The sequence below is a fragment of the Arachis hypogaea genome, chromosome 17 (assembly GCF_003086295.3).
Source record: "Arachis hypogaea cultivar Tifrunner chromosome 17, arahy.Tifrunner.gnm2.J5K5, whole genome shotgun sequence".
NCBI classification, from domain to species: domain Eukaryota; kingdom Viridiplantae; phylum Streptophyta; class Magnoliopsida; order Fabales; family Fabaceae; genus Arachis; species Arachis hypogaea.
In genome coordinates this window covers 6748254-6763654 of record NC_092052.1, presented here as the reverse complement: position 1 = coordinate 6763654, position 15401 = coordinate 6748254, and the positions used below count along the sequence as shown (strand labels likewise).

At 30.8% G+C, this 15401-nt stretch overlaps 2 protein-coding genes across 5 annotated transcripts in view; both read left to right on the top strand.

Moving 5' to 3' along the window:
• The window catches only part of LOC112766872 (receptor like protein 24), a 171677-nt gene that overhangs the window by 33615 nt on the left and 122661 nt on the right, over positions 1–15401 (top strand). For 2 of the 4 annotated variants that reach the window (XM_072222243.1, XM_025812770.2), the window contains one exon: positions 7638–7922. The exons of the other annotated variants lie outside the window; for them this stretch is intronic. In XM_072222243.1, coding sequence (XP_072078344.1) covers positions 7638–7701 — 64 coding nt within the window. In that variant the 3' untranslated portion in view covers positions 7702–7922. Of the gene's footprint in view, positions 1–7637; positions 7923–15401 lie in introns of those variants that run through there. 4 annotated transcript variants of the gene reach the window in all.
• On the top strand, positions 4379–7631 carry LOC112766386 (uncharacterized; the record flags this gene model as incomplete). Its single annotated transcript, XM_025812278.3, has 1 exon — positions 4379–7631. A coding segment is annotated over exon 1 (2919 nt), but the record flags the coding sequence as incomplete, so codon positions are not given.

Genomic DNA, 15401 nt, shown 5'->3' with positions numbered 1-15401 from the left:
CGTTAGGTTGTTGGATTCTCAAGGATATAAGATTAATATTGAAAATGGATCGTTGAAGGCGACTAATGGTGCTCGTGTGATCATGAAGGCAAGGCTAACAATCAATCTCTACTTACTTTTTAGAGATACAGTTCGAGACGCAGAAGCATCAGTTACGCCTGTTGACCAAGAAGATACAAAGATGTTGTGGCATTGCAAATTAGGCCATATGTCAGAATGTGGTCTACAGATTCTTGCAGAATGTAATCTCCTTCCAGGACTCAAAACGGTGAATCTACCTTTCTGTGAGCACTGTGTGACAAGCAAGCAGCATAGATTGAAGTTTAAAAGATCAACCGCTAGAAGCAAGCACATACTAGACTTGATTCATCTAATGTATGGGAATCATCAGAATTATCACTAGGAGGAGTAAAATATTTTGTCTCCTTCATAGATGATTACTCACAAAGAGTGTGGGTATTTTCCATCAAGAAGAAGTCAGATGTATTTTTAGTATTCAAGGAGTTTAAAGCATGAATAGAGCTTGAAACTAGAAAAAAAATAAAGTGCTTGAGGACAGACAACGGAGGAGAATACACTGATAATGATTTCATTACATTTTGCAAGCACGAGGGTATTTAGTGGGAAGCCTTATGTACGCTATGATTTGCACAAATCAGATATCGCTCAATCTGCGGGGATGATCAGCAGATTCATGACAAATCCAGGAAAAGAGCACTGGAGTGATGTGAAGAGGATATTGAGATATATCAAAGGAACTTTTAATGTTGCTTTATATTTTGGAGGATCTGAATTTACTATCAAAGGTTATGTTGACTCTAATTTCGCAGGAGACCTTGACAAAAGAAAATCCACTACTGACTATGCTCACACTTGCAGGGGGTACAATAAGTTGGTTATCAAAATTACAAGCAGTTGTAGCATTATCAACTACAGAAGCTGAATATATGACAGTTGCGCAATCTTGTAAGGAAGCAATTTAGATGCAAAAGGTTAATGGAGGAACTCGAGTACAACAGGATATGATTCCAATATTTTGTGACAGTCAGAGTGCCTTGCACATCGCAAGGAATCCAACCTTTCATTCAAGAACAAAGCATATAGGCGTTCAATATCATTTTGTTCGTCAAGTAGTGGAAGAAGAAAAAGTAGATATGCAGAAAATCCACACCAACGACAATCTTGCAGATATCATGACAAAATCAATCAATACAGATAAATTTGATTGGTGCAGATCTTCTCTTGGCCTATTGAAAATATAAGCAGCTTGAATACACCAAAATAATAATTTTGAGTGGGAGATTTTGAAAAGAAGAAGTAAAATTTTTCTTTTGGTTTGAAGCCAATAAAAATGGCTAAGTTATAAGTGATACAAGTCGAGTATGATGAAGTTTCAAGAAAGTTAAAGAACATTATATAACTTAAACTTGGTCTAGAATCAAGTAAGATGTAAATGGTTCTTATCAAGTTATTAGAAGACTCATGAAACTACTTGCAAGTTGTCCAACTTGCATAGTTGTCCAACTTGCATAGTCAAAATTCTAGTCAAAATTTACAACTTGAAAATAAGTTAGCTTAGTTGCAATCTTTGACTTAGTCAAAGAATGAGTTGTTACATAAGTTGATACTTATGAACTTGTCATACAACTTGATAAAGATGAATGTGAAAGAAGACTCTAATACACACACTTGTGTAATTTGTGCACAGCTTAATCAATTTGTAAACCAAATACACCTCCACAAAAATACTATATATAAGAGGTTAAGGCATTTGCTAATGTATGTCATGTTTTGCATAGAATTAGTGAGTGAAACTTAAAAAAAAAAATAATAAGATCTCTCATATGTGTAATCTCTTTATAAAAATTTTTATAATACTTAAAAAAATATTATAGACTTTTCTATATATTATGAAAAATTATAATTTCACCACTTTATCATATTATTTCTATTAGTATCTAAAAATTTTAGTTTATTACAATTTTAAAATAATTCATTAACATCTAAAAAATTATTACTATAATTTTTTATATTAAAAATATTACTATAAAATATAATCCTCTAAAATAACATAACAATTAAACTTAGATTTTTGCCATCAAAATTTATCCTTATGCATAATACTCTGTGTTATACTAAACATCTCTAGTAAATAATCTGGATAATATATATTCAACCTTTAATATTCAATTTTTTCCTCGGTGTATTATTATTATTATTATTATTATTATTATTATTATTATTATTATTATTATTATTATGTAATGACAATATTTTTAGTACAATATGTGTTAATTTTTTATTTTGCTAAATTACAAAAGTGTCAGCCATCTTTTTTTAGAAGATATAATAGATTATTAAGCAATCATAAATTATATTGTGTTGAGAGCTTATTTATCACCACTTACGAACTTTTTAAAAAAATAGTAATACTAGAGAAATAAAAAAAATAGTCAAAATTTATTTTATTTAATATTTATTAATTGTTATAATAATAATAAATATTAAATAAAATAAGTTATAGTTGTTTTGTAGCCAACTTTTTTTTTTGTCACCAAACGAATAATTCCTTCATTGATTATGTTAAAAAAAAAAATCATGAAACTAAATTCATGTCTTTTTTTTTCCACGTTGATTGCGGAAGACTTGGACTTCAACTCTCCGTATCACTCAAGTTTGATGACTTTTAATTTCTTCATTTGGAAACAAATAAATTATTTAATTTCCATGAAAATAGTTCATCATTTGTTTAATTGCATATGAATGATATGATGGCATATAGTCTTAAAATAGATTTCAATTTTTGTTCTTACTCTACAAGTATTTAAGTATGACAAGTTTCAGCTCAATTATAGATAGCTAGCGTGTAAGAATCATATATATCCCCAAAAATAATGTAGAATGACAATGATATGTTTTTAAATTTACAACATCCTCATATATACGATGACGATAAAAAAGATTAAACTTTTTAGAAAATTATCTAATCGCGGATAAAATTGTCTTCAATTTATGTTAAAAGACAAAAATACTTTTAAAATATTATTTTAAAACGTAACATAAGTATCATAATTCGCATAAGCATTATCATTGTCATCTAAATTGTATCTATTAACGGAGACAAATTTTTTATGTGCGAATATTTTTTATCACATTTCAAAATATTTTAAAAATATTTTTGTTGTTAACATAAATCGAAAATATTTTTATAAGCATATTAGATAATTCAAGGTATTTCTGATGGTTTATTCGTCATGTAGTTACTTCAGAGAATAAATATAAAAAATTACGTATGGTAATCGTATTTTTTTAGGATTTAGGATTAAAATTTTTGGATTTAAATTAAAATTTAAAATTTAAAATTTATAATAAAAAATAATTTAAAAAATTTAATTAACATTAACTGGAAAATATTTAGCTTTCTAATTAAAATCTCATTTAAATATAATCATATCAATTTTAAGAATAAAATTTTAATATTGTGGTATGGTAAATGTAAGTATTAAGTTTATAACAAAAATATTATATGTATATAAAAAAATAATTATTAAATTAATTATTATATATTTATGTATAAATATATATTAATATTTAATTTATTTTAATGTATATTTTATATTTTAATATATATTTTATATGGTATAAACTCATTTTATATATGTACTTAATATGGTTAGTTGGACTTATATAAATCTAAAATAAAAAAGATATTTACCTTATAAAAGTTCGTAACTTATTGCATTGAGTGGTGTATACGCTCAATCAAAACCCTACCTTTTCAGGTCGTCGTCGTGATAAAGCAGGCAGAAATCCACTTATAAAAGTCTTGGTCAACTTTTTGCAATGTGCTTTCTAGAAATCCACTTTCTGCCTGGTTCCACAAATTACAGTACATGCTTATATAAAAATGCTAAATATATATTAAAATTAATTATTAAAATCAATCACCGTATTTTTATAGATATATATTAATAATTTTCTCACTACTTTTATTGAATTTTTTTTTTATTGTTTTCTTTTTCTTTCATTACCATCACATTCTTTAATTTCTTCTGCACATTCTTTTATTTATGGTTACACAACAAATTTAAAGATATGCATTTCAATTCTACTCACTCCCTTTTATTTTATTACTTTTTTCAATAGCTTTGACTGTAAGTTCAAACATTGTAATAGAAATATACAATTGAACTTTTTTCATTAGAACCGTAGTTTTCTTTTCCAATTTATTGTCAAATGATAAATTAGTCACTTCATTAGAAAATGAAAACTCAAGTCTCCAACTCACCGAATATTGAATTCCACATACTATATATAGAAGTTATCGAAAAAATAAACAAATGAAAATTGGATTAAATTTAAACTATATTTTGTGTGAGGAAACAGAATTGTTGATTCTAGTTTTGTTGTTCATGAAAATCATGTATAAAAATCTCTTTCACATGGATTTCTAACTTGATTAAAGTTTGATTACAAATAGAGCTGAGTTTGTAATATGTTGGAATGTGTTTAAACTTTGAATAGATGCAATAATGCAAAAATGCAATGAGGTTGTGGAAAAAATAGTAGCACAGAGCACACTATTAACAGAGTTTGGAGCATATTCCACGCACGGGATGACCTATATATATTTGCATTCACGAGTTGCATTGGATGCCCTGCACCACACTCATATACATTAAAAATCTATATATTATTATTGTGACATCATAATGATGAGGTGTTTTACTCTCTTGTTGCTTCTTATTCTTTATACTCCGTCTTCCACTTGCTCATCGGTGTTGCCACTATGCAACCACCATGACAACTCAAACTTGCTCCAATTCAAGAACTCATTTGCCATTGACATCTCATTGATCGGAGATTCCAAGACAGCATCATGGAAAAACGGTACTGACTGTTGCGAGTGGGATGGGGTCACGTGCGACACCACATCAGGGCACGTGATTGGGCTTGACCTGAGTTGCAGCATGCTTGAAGGCGAGTTTCATCCCAACAGCACACTCTTCCAACTCACGCATCTTCAACAACTCAACCTTGCCTTCAATTACTTCTCCGACTCCCCAATATATCCCGGAATCGGTAATCTTGTGAGTCTCACCCATCTCAATCTATCAGGCTCATCATTTGGCAGTAATATTCCGTCCTCAATCTCACACTTGTCTAAATTACTCTCACTTGATCTCTCGTATAATAATGACCTGGCACTTGATGAATCCACATGGAGCAAACTCATTGGTAACACCACTAACTTGAATGAGCTACTTCTAGATGAGGTAGGCATGTCTTCTGTCAGAGAAACTTCATTGTCTTTGCTCATGAATTTGTCATCCTCTTTGTTGTCCTTGAGACTTTCTGACACTGGATTGCATGGAAAATTCCCAACTGAGGTACTTGGTTTAAGTAATCTTGAAGAACTAAGTTTGTATGGCAATGAAGAGCTGAAGGTTGAACTTCCAAAGTCCAATTGGAGCACTCCTCTAAGGATCTTGGACCTCTCTTTGATACCTTTCTCGGAAGAAATAATACCTGATTCCATTTCCCATTTGAAGTCTCTTAACAAACTATGGCTATGGAATTGCCAATTTGATGGATTAATTCCTGTGTCTTTGTGGAACCTCACTCAACTAACTGAGTTGAACCTTTTAGGAAATAGACTTCATGGTGAGATTCCATCTTTGCTTTCAAACCTCAAACATCTCACCTACTTAGATCTTAGTCGTAATACGTTCAGTGGTCACATCCCAGATGTGTTCCACAACTTCACTAAATTACATACCTTGCAACTTTCTTTTAACAGTCTAGGAGGTCAAGTACCGCCATCATTGTTTCGTCCAACCCAACTCTCTGTTTTAGATTTGTCATATAATAAATTAGGAGGTCAGCTGCCATCATCATTACTTGATCTAACTCAACTTTCTTACTTAAGTCTGTCTTTTAATCAATTAATCGGCCCAATTCCAAGCAAAAATGCCACACTTTCAAAACTAGAAACACTAAATTTGGATAATAACTTTATAAATGGGACAATTCCAGACTGGTGCTATTCTTTGTCTTCATTGAAATACCTAGATCTTAGCATGAATCAACTCACAGGGCCAATTAGCAAATTCTCCACTTATTCATTGAAATCTTTATTTCTCTCTGATAACAAATTTCAAGGTGATTTTCCAAATTCGATCTTTAAATTTCTAAAAAATCTCACTGATTTGGATATGTCGTCAAATGATTTCAGTGGTCTTGTGAACTTTTCTCATTTTTCAAAGTTGGAAAATTTAAATTCTCTTGATCTTTCTAACAATAAATTTCTCTCTTTTGATAGTAATTGTAGTGTTGAATATATCTTACCGCAACTTGAATCTTTAACTTTCTCTTCTTGTAGTGTTACTGTTTTTCCTTCATTCCTACGTAGACTACAAAATCTAAGAATTTTAGATCTTTCTAACAATAAAATCCATGGAAAGATTCCCACTTGGTTCAGTCATAATCTCTTGCTCACATGGATGGACTTTATTGACCTCAGTTTCAACCAGCTGCAAGGAGATCTTCCAATCCCACCAAATGGCACCTATTACTTTTCAGTTTCGAACAACAACTTCACAGGAGGCATTTCTTCAACAATATGCAATGCAAGCTCCCTCAATGCGCTAATCTTGTCTCACAACAATTTGACTGGCAAGATTCCACAATGTTTGGGATCCTTTCCTTCGCTCCAGGTTTTGGATTTGCAAATCAACAACTTTTATGGAAGCATACCTGAAAACTTCTCCAAGAATAATGATTTTGAGACTATAAAGTTGAATGGCAACCAATTAGAGGGACCAATACCACAATCGTTGGCTCATTGCACAAATCTGGAAGTTCTAGACCTGAGTGACAATAACATACAAGATGTATTTCCCAGTAGGCTAGAAGCTCTTCAGGAATTACAGGTACTCAGTTTACGAAATAACAAATTTCATGGTACCATCACTAGTTTGAGTAGGAAGCACCCATTTCCAAAGTTGAGAATTTTTGATGTGTCTAATAACAAGTTTAGTGGGTCTTTGCCAATGCAATACTTTGAAGAGTTTCAGGGAATGATGACTATGAATGATAATACTCAAGCTGATGGTTTGGAGTATATGAGCTTCTATGTTAATACAACCAGTGTACCATATAATGATTCTGTGGTGATCACCATGAAAGGTCAAGTGATAGAAATGTCAAGGATATTAACTATTTTCACAACCATAGACTTGTCAAATAACATGTTTGAAGGAGAAATTCCACATGTCATTGGAGAATTAAGTTCTCTCAAAGGGCTTAATCTTTCTCACAATAAAATCAGTGGTAACATTCCACAAACTCTGGGTAATTTGACAAGTTTGGAATGGTTAGACCTCTCATGGAACCAACTGAAAGGTGAAATACCTCTGTCTTTGACAAATTTGAATTTTCTATCTGTCTTGAACCTTTCTGAAAACCAGTTGAAGGGATTGATACCAACAGGAAAACAGTTCAATACATTCCAAAATGATTCTTACATAGGAAATCCAATGCTATGTGGATTCCCTTTGTCAAAGTCATGCGTCAATGATGAAGAACAACCACCTTCAGTATTTGCTGAGGCAAAAGAATCATTATTTGGGTGGAAGTCAGTTGCAGTGGGATATGCATGTGGAGTGGTGTTTGGGACCTTCCTTGGAAGGTTGTTTATAAAGACTGCGAAACCCTTGTGGCTTGCTAGACTTATTTGTGGCTATACTTAACAAAACATGCACAGCAGATCAGAGGCCATGCAAATTGCATGAGACTGTGTTAGCTTCATGTGTTCTTCTTTGTTTTTTATTATTATTTTTCTGTAATGATGTGAGTTACTCTGTTTTCTGAATAAAATATTCTATTTCCATGAATGAATAGATTGTATTATGCATGAGTCATCTATTATTTCAACTTCTTGTGAATTAGAGATAAGAAAACTTCATTATTGATCTGTTTGCTTTTGTTTTGATTTAAAATGATTTGTCATAGCTTTCTTCAGTTATACATAGCTTACAAATGTATTAGACTACTCATACATTCAGATCTCAATCATATCAAAATTTTCAAATTAAAAATAATCGAAGCTAAACTTAATTGAATGTACAACATAGGATCATTCTATAAATTTTGAATTTGTCAAATCTCAAATGGGGTTAGATTTAGAATGTTATTTTCGATTTACAAAAAGCAACCACGGCTTAAATTTAATTTATATACAAAAATAATTTGATGTCCTATTCTTGACAAATATAAGTGAAAATTGAGATTCTTTATAAAATTAAAAGAATAAATTAAATAAGTGAAATATAAAATAATAATATAATTTAAATCATAAAAATGATCACCTGATTTAATACAAATGTATTCAGATTCTAATATAAAAAAAAAAGATTTTAGTTAACTTAAAATTTTAACTACTTCATTATAATACTACAAATCTATGCCCATAAAACGAACAACATATGTAGGACCAACTTGACTCGCATAAAATAATGGATCTTTGAAATTTGCTTATGTGTTATGTGCAAATTTTTAATAAAATGCATCATATATTGGTAAAAAAAAAAAATGAAATGAAATTGGGTTGGGAATAGAACTAATTCTCATTTGATATTATATGTATAATTTTAGATTTTTAGTAGGATCGAGTGACACTTTGATTGAAAACACAACAAAATTACATATGAGTATATGATATTGTGTATGATTGTTTTTATAGAAACTAATCAAAGCATAAGCGACGTGTTTTCATAGTTGTGAGCATGCAAATCGATTTGTACACATATTTTAATTGGACGCCAAAAATAAACATCGCTTTTTCACTAAATTATCTAACGTGATAAAAGAGTATTAATTTATCATTTTATTTACTGAGTCATTGTCAGAATAAGATCGAGAGACTATTATAATATCTAAAACTTAATTTTAGTAATGATAATAATACACTTGATACATCGGAATCAAATTGATGCATGTCGTAAATCTCAAAATTACTACCAGAATTTAGTTTTTGATCCTACTCATTTTAAAGTTTTTAGAAAAGTCGAATAACTTGAAATGAATTATTTTTTTATGTTCAGTAAATAAATATTTTATTTTTGGTAATAAGTAAATAAAATTTAAATATGGTGAAAGTCAAATTAACATGTCATTAATTTTTTTTTTATTTTTTATATGCTTAAGGTTCTTATTTAAAGTTTTTGGATCACGTATGATTTGGGTTGTGAGTTATTAAACAATCTGTTATAGTCTGAGCTAGTTACCAGCCCAAGTCAAGCCCAAAAAATCCGTCCAGAAATATTTTTTATTTTGGTGACTTACGTCCAGAAATATATATGTATACAGTTTACACTATACACATGAAAAAAAAAAAAGATTAGTATACCCCAAAAAAAATAAAATTAAAGTTGCGTAACAGACATCACCGGTTGTTGGTCGTTTATAGTTTCGTTATACCAAATTTAACTCTTATTTTTCCTTTTTTGTGGATACAAATTAATGAGGCAATTATAGATAGGTGCATGTGATTTTTTCTTTCCTTGCATTGAGAGGCTCCTATAAAACAAATAATGTCTTGTAATAACTTCTAAGCATATAATATTAAATTATTAATACATGTTGATACCATACATACCCCTCATCTTGATTCGTTACATATGTCTCTCACACAACGTAGGACCAACTTTGGTCACATAAAATGATGGATCTTTTTTCTTGTACACTCATTGATGTTGTCTCCTTGGTTTGGGTTTTTGTTATTCCCTTCTCAATGAATCACTTCACTTATATCTTACAAAACTCTAGGTGCTTGAATTCAAGGAGAAATCAATTATTTCTAAAACAATAAATCAATACCTAGCTTATAGGCCAATCAAAACTTATATATACTAGCAAATCTTTTAGGAATAAAATCCTAATAGTTCACCGTGTTTGATCCCTACAGGTTTGTTTATATATAGACATCATTTGTTAGATAAAACTAAAATTTTATAAAGAAATATATTTTTTTTAATAATAAATGAGGATTGTGTGCAATCCAACTATGTTGACAATGTTAGTGTTTCTTTTGTGGTACCAAAATGTATAATCGATTGGTTCAATTATTTTTCAATGAAATTTTTAAAATATTTTAATATTAAATCGAAGGATATGTTTTTTTGTGATTTTTTTTTTTAAATTTACAAATCAGGTGATCCGACTTTTGTTTCTAAAAATCAAAAGGATTCGATTTTTATTTTTTAGAAATCGAATAGTTCAATTTTTATATTTTAAATATATATCTAAAATTAATATTCTTATAATTTATAATCTTAAAAAATACTATTTTAATTTTCTCACTTATGAAGTATTGAATAGGAAAATGCTCATTTGGATTGTATAATCTACAAAATCTTTTAGATTGCTATTTTTTAAAAATTTGTTGGGTTTTGAAATATTATGTCATTTAAGGTGAAAGCCATATTAAAAAAAAAAGAGATTTTTCAATACACATTTTATATTTTTTATGAAAGCCCAAATTAGTTTTATCATAGATAAGTTTTTGACTAGTCAAAAGTTTATTCAAATTTGTAGAACATTGAGCAAAGTTAGTTAGGTCCTCTTTAGACTTTTTACCTCCTTGTGCAACTTTTCATTTTCTTCAAAACAGTTTAAATATGCAATTACAGAGTACTGTTTCTCACAACCTTTAAGTTCAGCATTTAACCGCTTGTTTTCTTCAACAAGATCAATAGCAGTTTCAGCTTCCCTTAATTTATCTTTGAGAAAACCATTTTCTGCCTTAAGAATGTCATTTTGAGATTCAAGTTCATGATTTTCGTTCAAAAAGCATCTGAATTTTTCAGTGAAATGATCGATCATAAGATGAAGGTCTTCAGTAGAAGGTTCAATGAAAATTACCTCATCAGTTTGATCGGCCATGAGACAGGTTTAGGACTTAGTCTCTGATTCGTCTACTTCATCAGAATAATTTTTCAGATCTTTCCAAGATGCCATAAATCCCTTCTTCTTTTCCTTTTTCGGCTTGTCATCTTTCTTCAGTTTTGGACAGTCAAACTTGTAATGTCTAGCTTCTCTGCAATTGTGGCAGATGATCTTGCTTGAGTCCCTCTTCAGTTTTCTTGAACTGCCTCCTTTGTTTCGTTCCTTCAACTTCATCATTTTCCTGAATTTCTTAGCAAACAAAACAAACTCATCGTCAAATAAATTATCACTGGATTCATCATCCAGAGATTTAGTGACTGATTTGAAAGCAATTCCTTTTTTATTTGTATCCTTTTTTAAATAAGTGGTTTCAAAAGCAAGTAAATTGCCTCTCAGATCATCATAAGTCATTTCATTAATACCCCTGCTCTCAGCTATCACTATAGTCTTGGTTTTCCACTCTTTAGTGAGACATCTCAGATTTTCCTCACTAGCAAAGATTCGGGGTGTGTGGTTCCCATAGCATCCAAGCCAGTGATGATAACGTTGAATCTTTCAAACATTTCATATATTGTTTCTCCTTTCTTCATTGAGAACATTTTGTATTCTTTGTTTAACATGTCTATTATGATTCTCTTGACTTGAGTTGTGCCTTCATGAGTAACTTGAAGCTTGTCCCATATTTTCTTTACTGTTTTGCATTTTGATACCCTTCGTTATTCCTCGAAACTGATTGCACAGTTGAGCATGTTGATAGCTTTAGCATTGAGATGTATCTTCTTCCTGTCATCATCATTCCAATCGGCCTCAGCCTTAGGAACAACTACACCATCAGCCTTTGTTGTTGTTGGAACTTGTGGACCATTCAAGATTATCTTCCATATTTTGTAGTCCACCGATTGTGCAAAGATCTTCATTCTCTCCTTCCAATAACTATAGTTCGTTCCATTAAAGAACGGAGATCTGTTGTTGGATTGCCCTTCAGTCAGATTATAGGCTACCAGATTTGAACCATTGTTGTTCGCCATCAGGATCTTTCTTCCAAGCTGCAAAACTTGATCTCTTAGAGACCAAACTCTGATACCAATTGATGGTTATCATTGGCTAAGAGAATGAGGGGTTAATCTTAGCTTTCTTTTTGCTGAATATCACTGTTGATTTTTCAAGAAAACTTCAGGAGATATCTTCACTTTTGTCTCGTAACAAGTTGAGAGATATTTTTCATTTTGTTTGAGTAACAGAAAGAGAAACGAAGCAGAGAAGAAGAAATAAAATCAGATATATCCTGGTTCATCTACTTAGTGCATTGTAGCCTACATCCAGTCTCCATCACAACTATGATGAAATTTTACTATCTTTTTCAAGATTACAAATACCAATGCTTCCCTAGGATCTACCCAATCCTATCAAGGCAAATTCAGATTCTAACCCAATCCAAATTTGACTAGGACTCAAACCTAACTTTCAACATCAAAGTGCTAACCCAACTTGCATGGGAATCCTTACAAATTCATAACACAAAACAAAAAGATGTACAAAGCAAATCTGAAACATCTTTTGGCTTTTCCTCTAATTTTGCTTGCTGCCTTTTACCTCTCATTGACTTTTTCTTACAAACTTCACCATGTTTATCTTTTACCATGAGACTCAAATAGACAAAACTAAGAAAAAAAATACTAAATGAACTTCATTGAAGAAGAAGAACTCAAACAATTTGGGTAGCTATGAGAGTGACTATGTGCTTTTCACTTACTCTCCTTACCTTCAACCCTTGTCCGTTCACCCTTAATATAGAAGGGTGAAGCTTCCAAGGTTGAAACGAGTTCAACCCTCACAGTGTGTTCTTCTCCAACATCAGAGTAGCAGCGGCAGAGAGAGAGAGAGAGAGAGAGAGAGAGAGAGAGAGAGAGAGAGAGAGAGAGAGAGAGAGAGAGAGAGAGAGAGAGAGAGAGAGAGAGAGAGAGAGAGAGAGAGAGAGAGAGAGAGAGAGAGAGAGAGAGAGAGAGAGAGAGTAAAATTTGTTGCATGCATATCACTAGATCTCTCTCATCCTTTTTCTTCAATCTTGTCCATTGAACTTGACTTTAGCCCCAAGTTTTGATTTTGAGCGTTGATGTAGTTCTGACTCAAGATGGCTTCACGTTCTCCATTGTTACTACTTCCATACTTGAGACCTTGAAACTTTCTTCTTGGATCCTCCATGAAGCACAAATGGAGAAATAATTTTTTTGTGATGCTTGACCGAGAAAGACTAGCTCCTAGGTTGTAGCCTTCTTTTCTTTGCTTTGATTTGACAAAAATCTTTTTGTCATCATTCACAATCTAACCTCTGAGCATTCCATTTTCTTCTTTCTTCTTCTTGGATGAATGAATGATGCGACTGAAGCAAGCGAGAGGAGAGAGAAGAGAGAATAGCTTTCGGTGGAAGTATTAATCAAATTAAAGTGAATTCAATTTCAAGTTTCAGTTACAATGAATGACAGAAGCGTATAAAGTTTGGTCTCTTAGGTTTGTGATTGGGCTTGTTTTTTCTTTTTTAATATCAAGGTTCAGCCATTAAAATTTAATAAAATTTTGTACAAGATTGAATTTGTTTATTGATTAAGATGGGCTTTAAACATTTGTTCTTTGGCTAACTTGTTTCATTTTATTTCCTGCACACTTGATCAAATACATCAAACAAACAATTAGAAATATTTTAATAAAATATTTTAACAATACTTTAATAATGTTTGTTTATCATTTTAATTGAATATAAGTTTTTCAAACTCAACACTATAAAATAAGGCAACTACTCAAATGAAGATGGCAAAAATATCTTCTCATAAAGATGCTTTGTTTAAAAATGTGACTTATTTATTTAGCCACACTTTAAACAAAGACAACACTTTTATAAATATCAAAATCTAACTATACAGTCCATCATCCAAAAATCAAAAGAAAATATTTTCACATAAAGATAATTATAAAGTCTTCATTGTAGTATCTACCATAAAATAATAATGTTTCAAAAGAAATAATTTAAAATCCGACAAATTCTATAGTGCTTTTTACTTAATGTTTAATTTTTGTTGAACTTATTTTTTGTAATAAATTTAAAATATTTAAAATCGGTAAACTTTTATATTTTTAAATTAAATATTTAATTATTTAATATTTTTTATAATTAAACGCTAAATTTTTAAACACTATAGCAACAACTTTTTGTATACATGCATGCTAGCCCCGTTGTCTTCGTAATAACTAATAAGCAAGTGTTATTTGTGCTTAGTATATATAGTAATATTCTAAACATTCAAATACTTTTAGTGGATAATTTTGATTGTAAATAAATTTTAATCATTTTAATCTTTTATTGGTTAGTATTGGCAAAGTGTAGCAAAAAACATTGCCCAGCCATAAGCTAGATTTCCCTGATTTGATCTATTTCCCTTCCCATGTTTCTCTTCTCTCTCTCAAGAAAGCATCATGGAAGAACGATGCAGGTTGTTGTGATATTCACTCATCTCAATCTATAATAATTTGGAATGTCCAATTCCAAGTAAAGTCACAAAACTCTCAAAATTAAAATTTCTGTATTTGAATAATAATTGATTCAATGGGACAATTCTTTGCCTTCATTGATAAGAATGGATCTTAGTGACAACAAGCTTGTAGGACCAATAGGTGTGAATTCTCTACTTATTCTGTGTAATATTTGTCTCTTTCTAACAACAAACTCTTTCCAAAATCTTACTGGTTTATATTTATCATCAACTCATCACTTGAGTGGTCAGCTAGAGTTCCACCAATTTTTACACAGTCTTTGGCTAATTGCACATTATTGTTGAAAGTTTTGGATCTTGCAGATAATAAAATATAGAGGATGTGTTTCCCAGTTGGCTAGAAACGCTTCAGGAGTTGAAGGTACTCAGTTTACGAGCAAAAATAAGCTTTATGGTACCATCACTAGTTTCAGTGTCCAACATCCATTTCCAAAGTTGAGAATTTTTTATATTTCCAACAATAAATTTAGCACCAGTATTAATTTTTATAGATCCAACCCCTGGTTTAGTCCTTTTTTTCATGCAACACCATTTGTAGCACTTCATTGCTCTTCATGCAGTTTGTTTAGATACTCGGTGGAAATCTTGACTTTTGATTGAATTTTCAACTCCCACAATGTTAGGAACTAAACTAATCTTATCAATCATCAATAATCAAGTTTTTGGAAGATTATAAAAGTTTAACATGACAACTCATATTCAAGTATTTAAAAGAAGTGCAAACTGAATTCATCAATGTTGATAAGAAGAAGATTATAGAAGTTGATATATTTGACAAGTTAAAGTATATCCAATTGCCACCAATTCAAGATTTCAATCGATTTGAATCCTATTATTGCAACTGAGAAGCACCGTCTTATGCATACTAAAAGCAAGAAGAATTAAGTGGAAAAAATCACTTGAATTAAA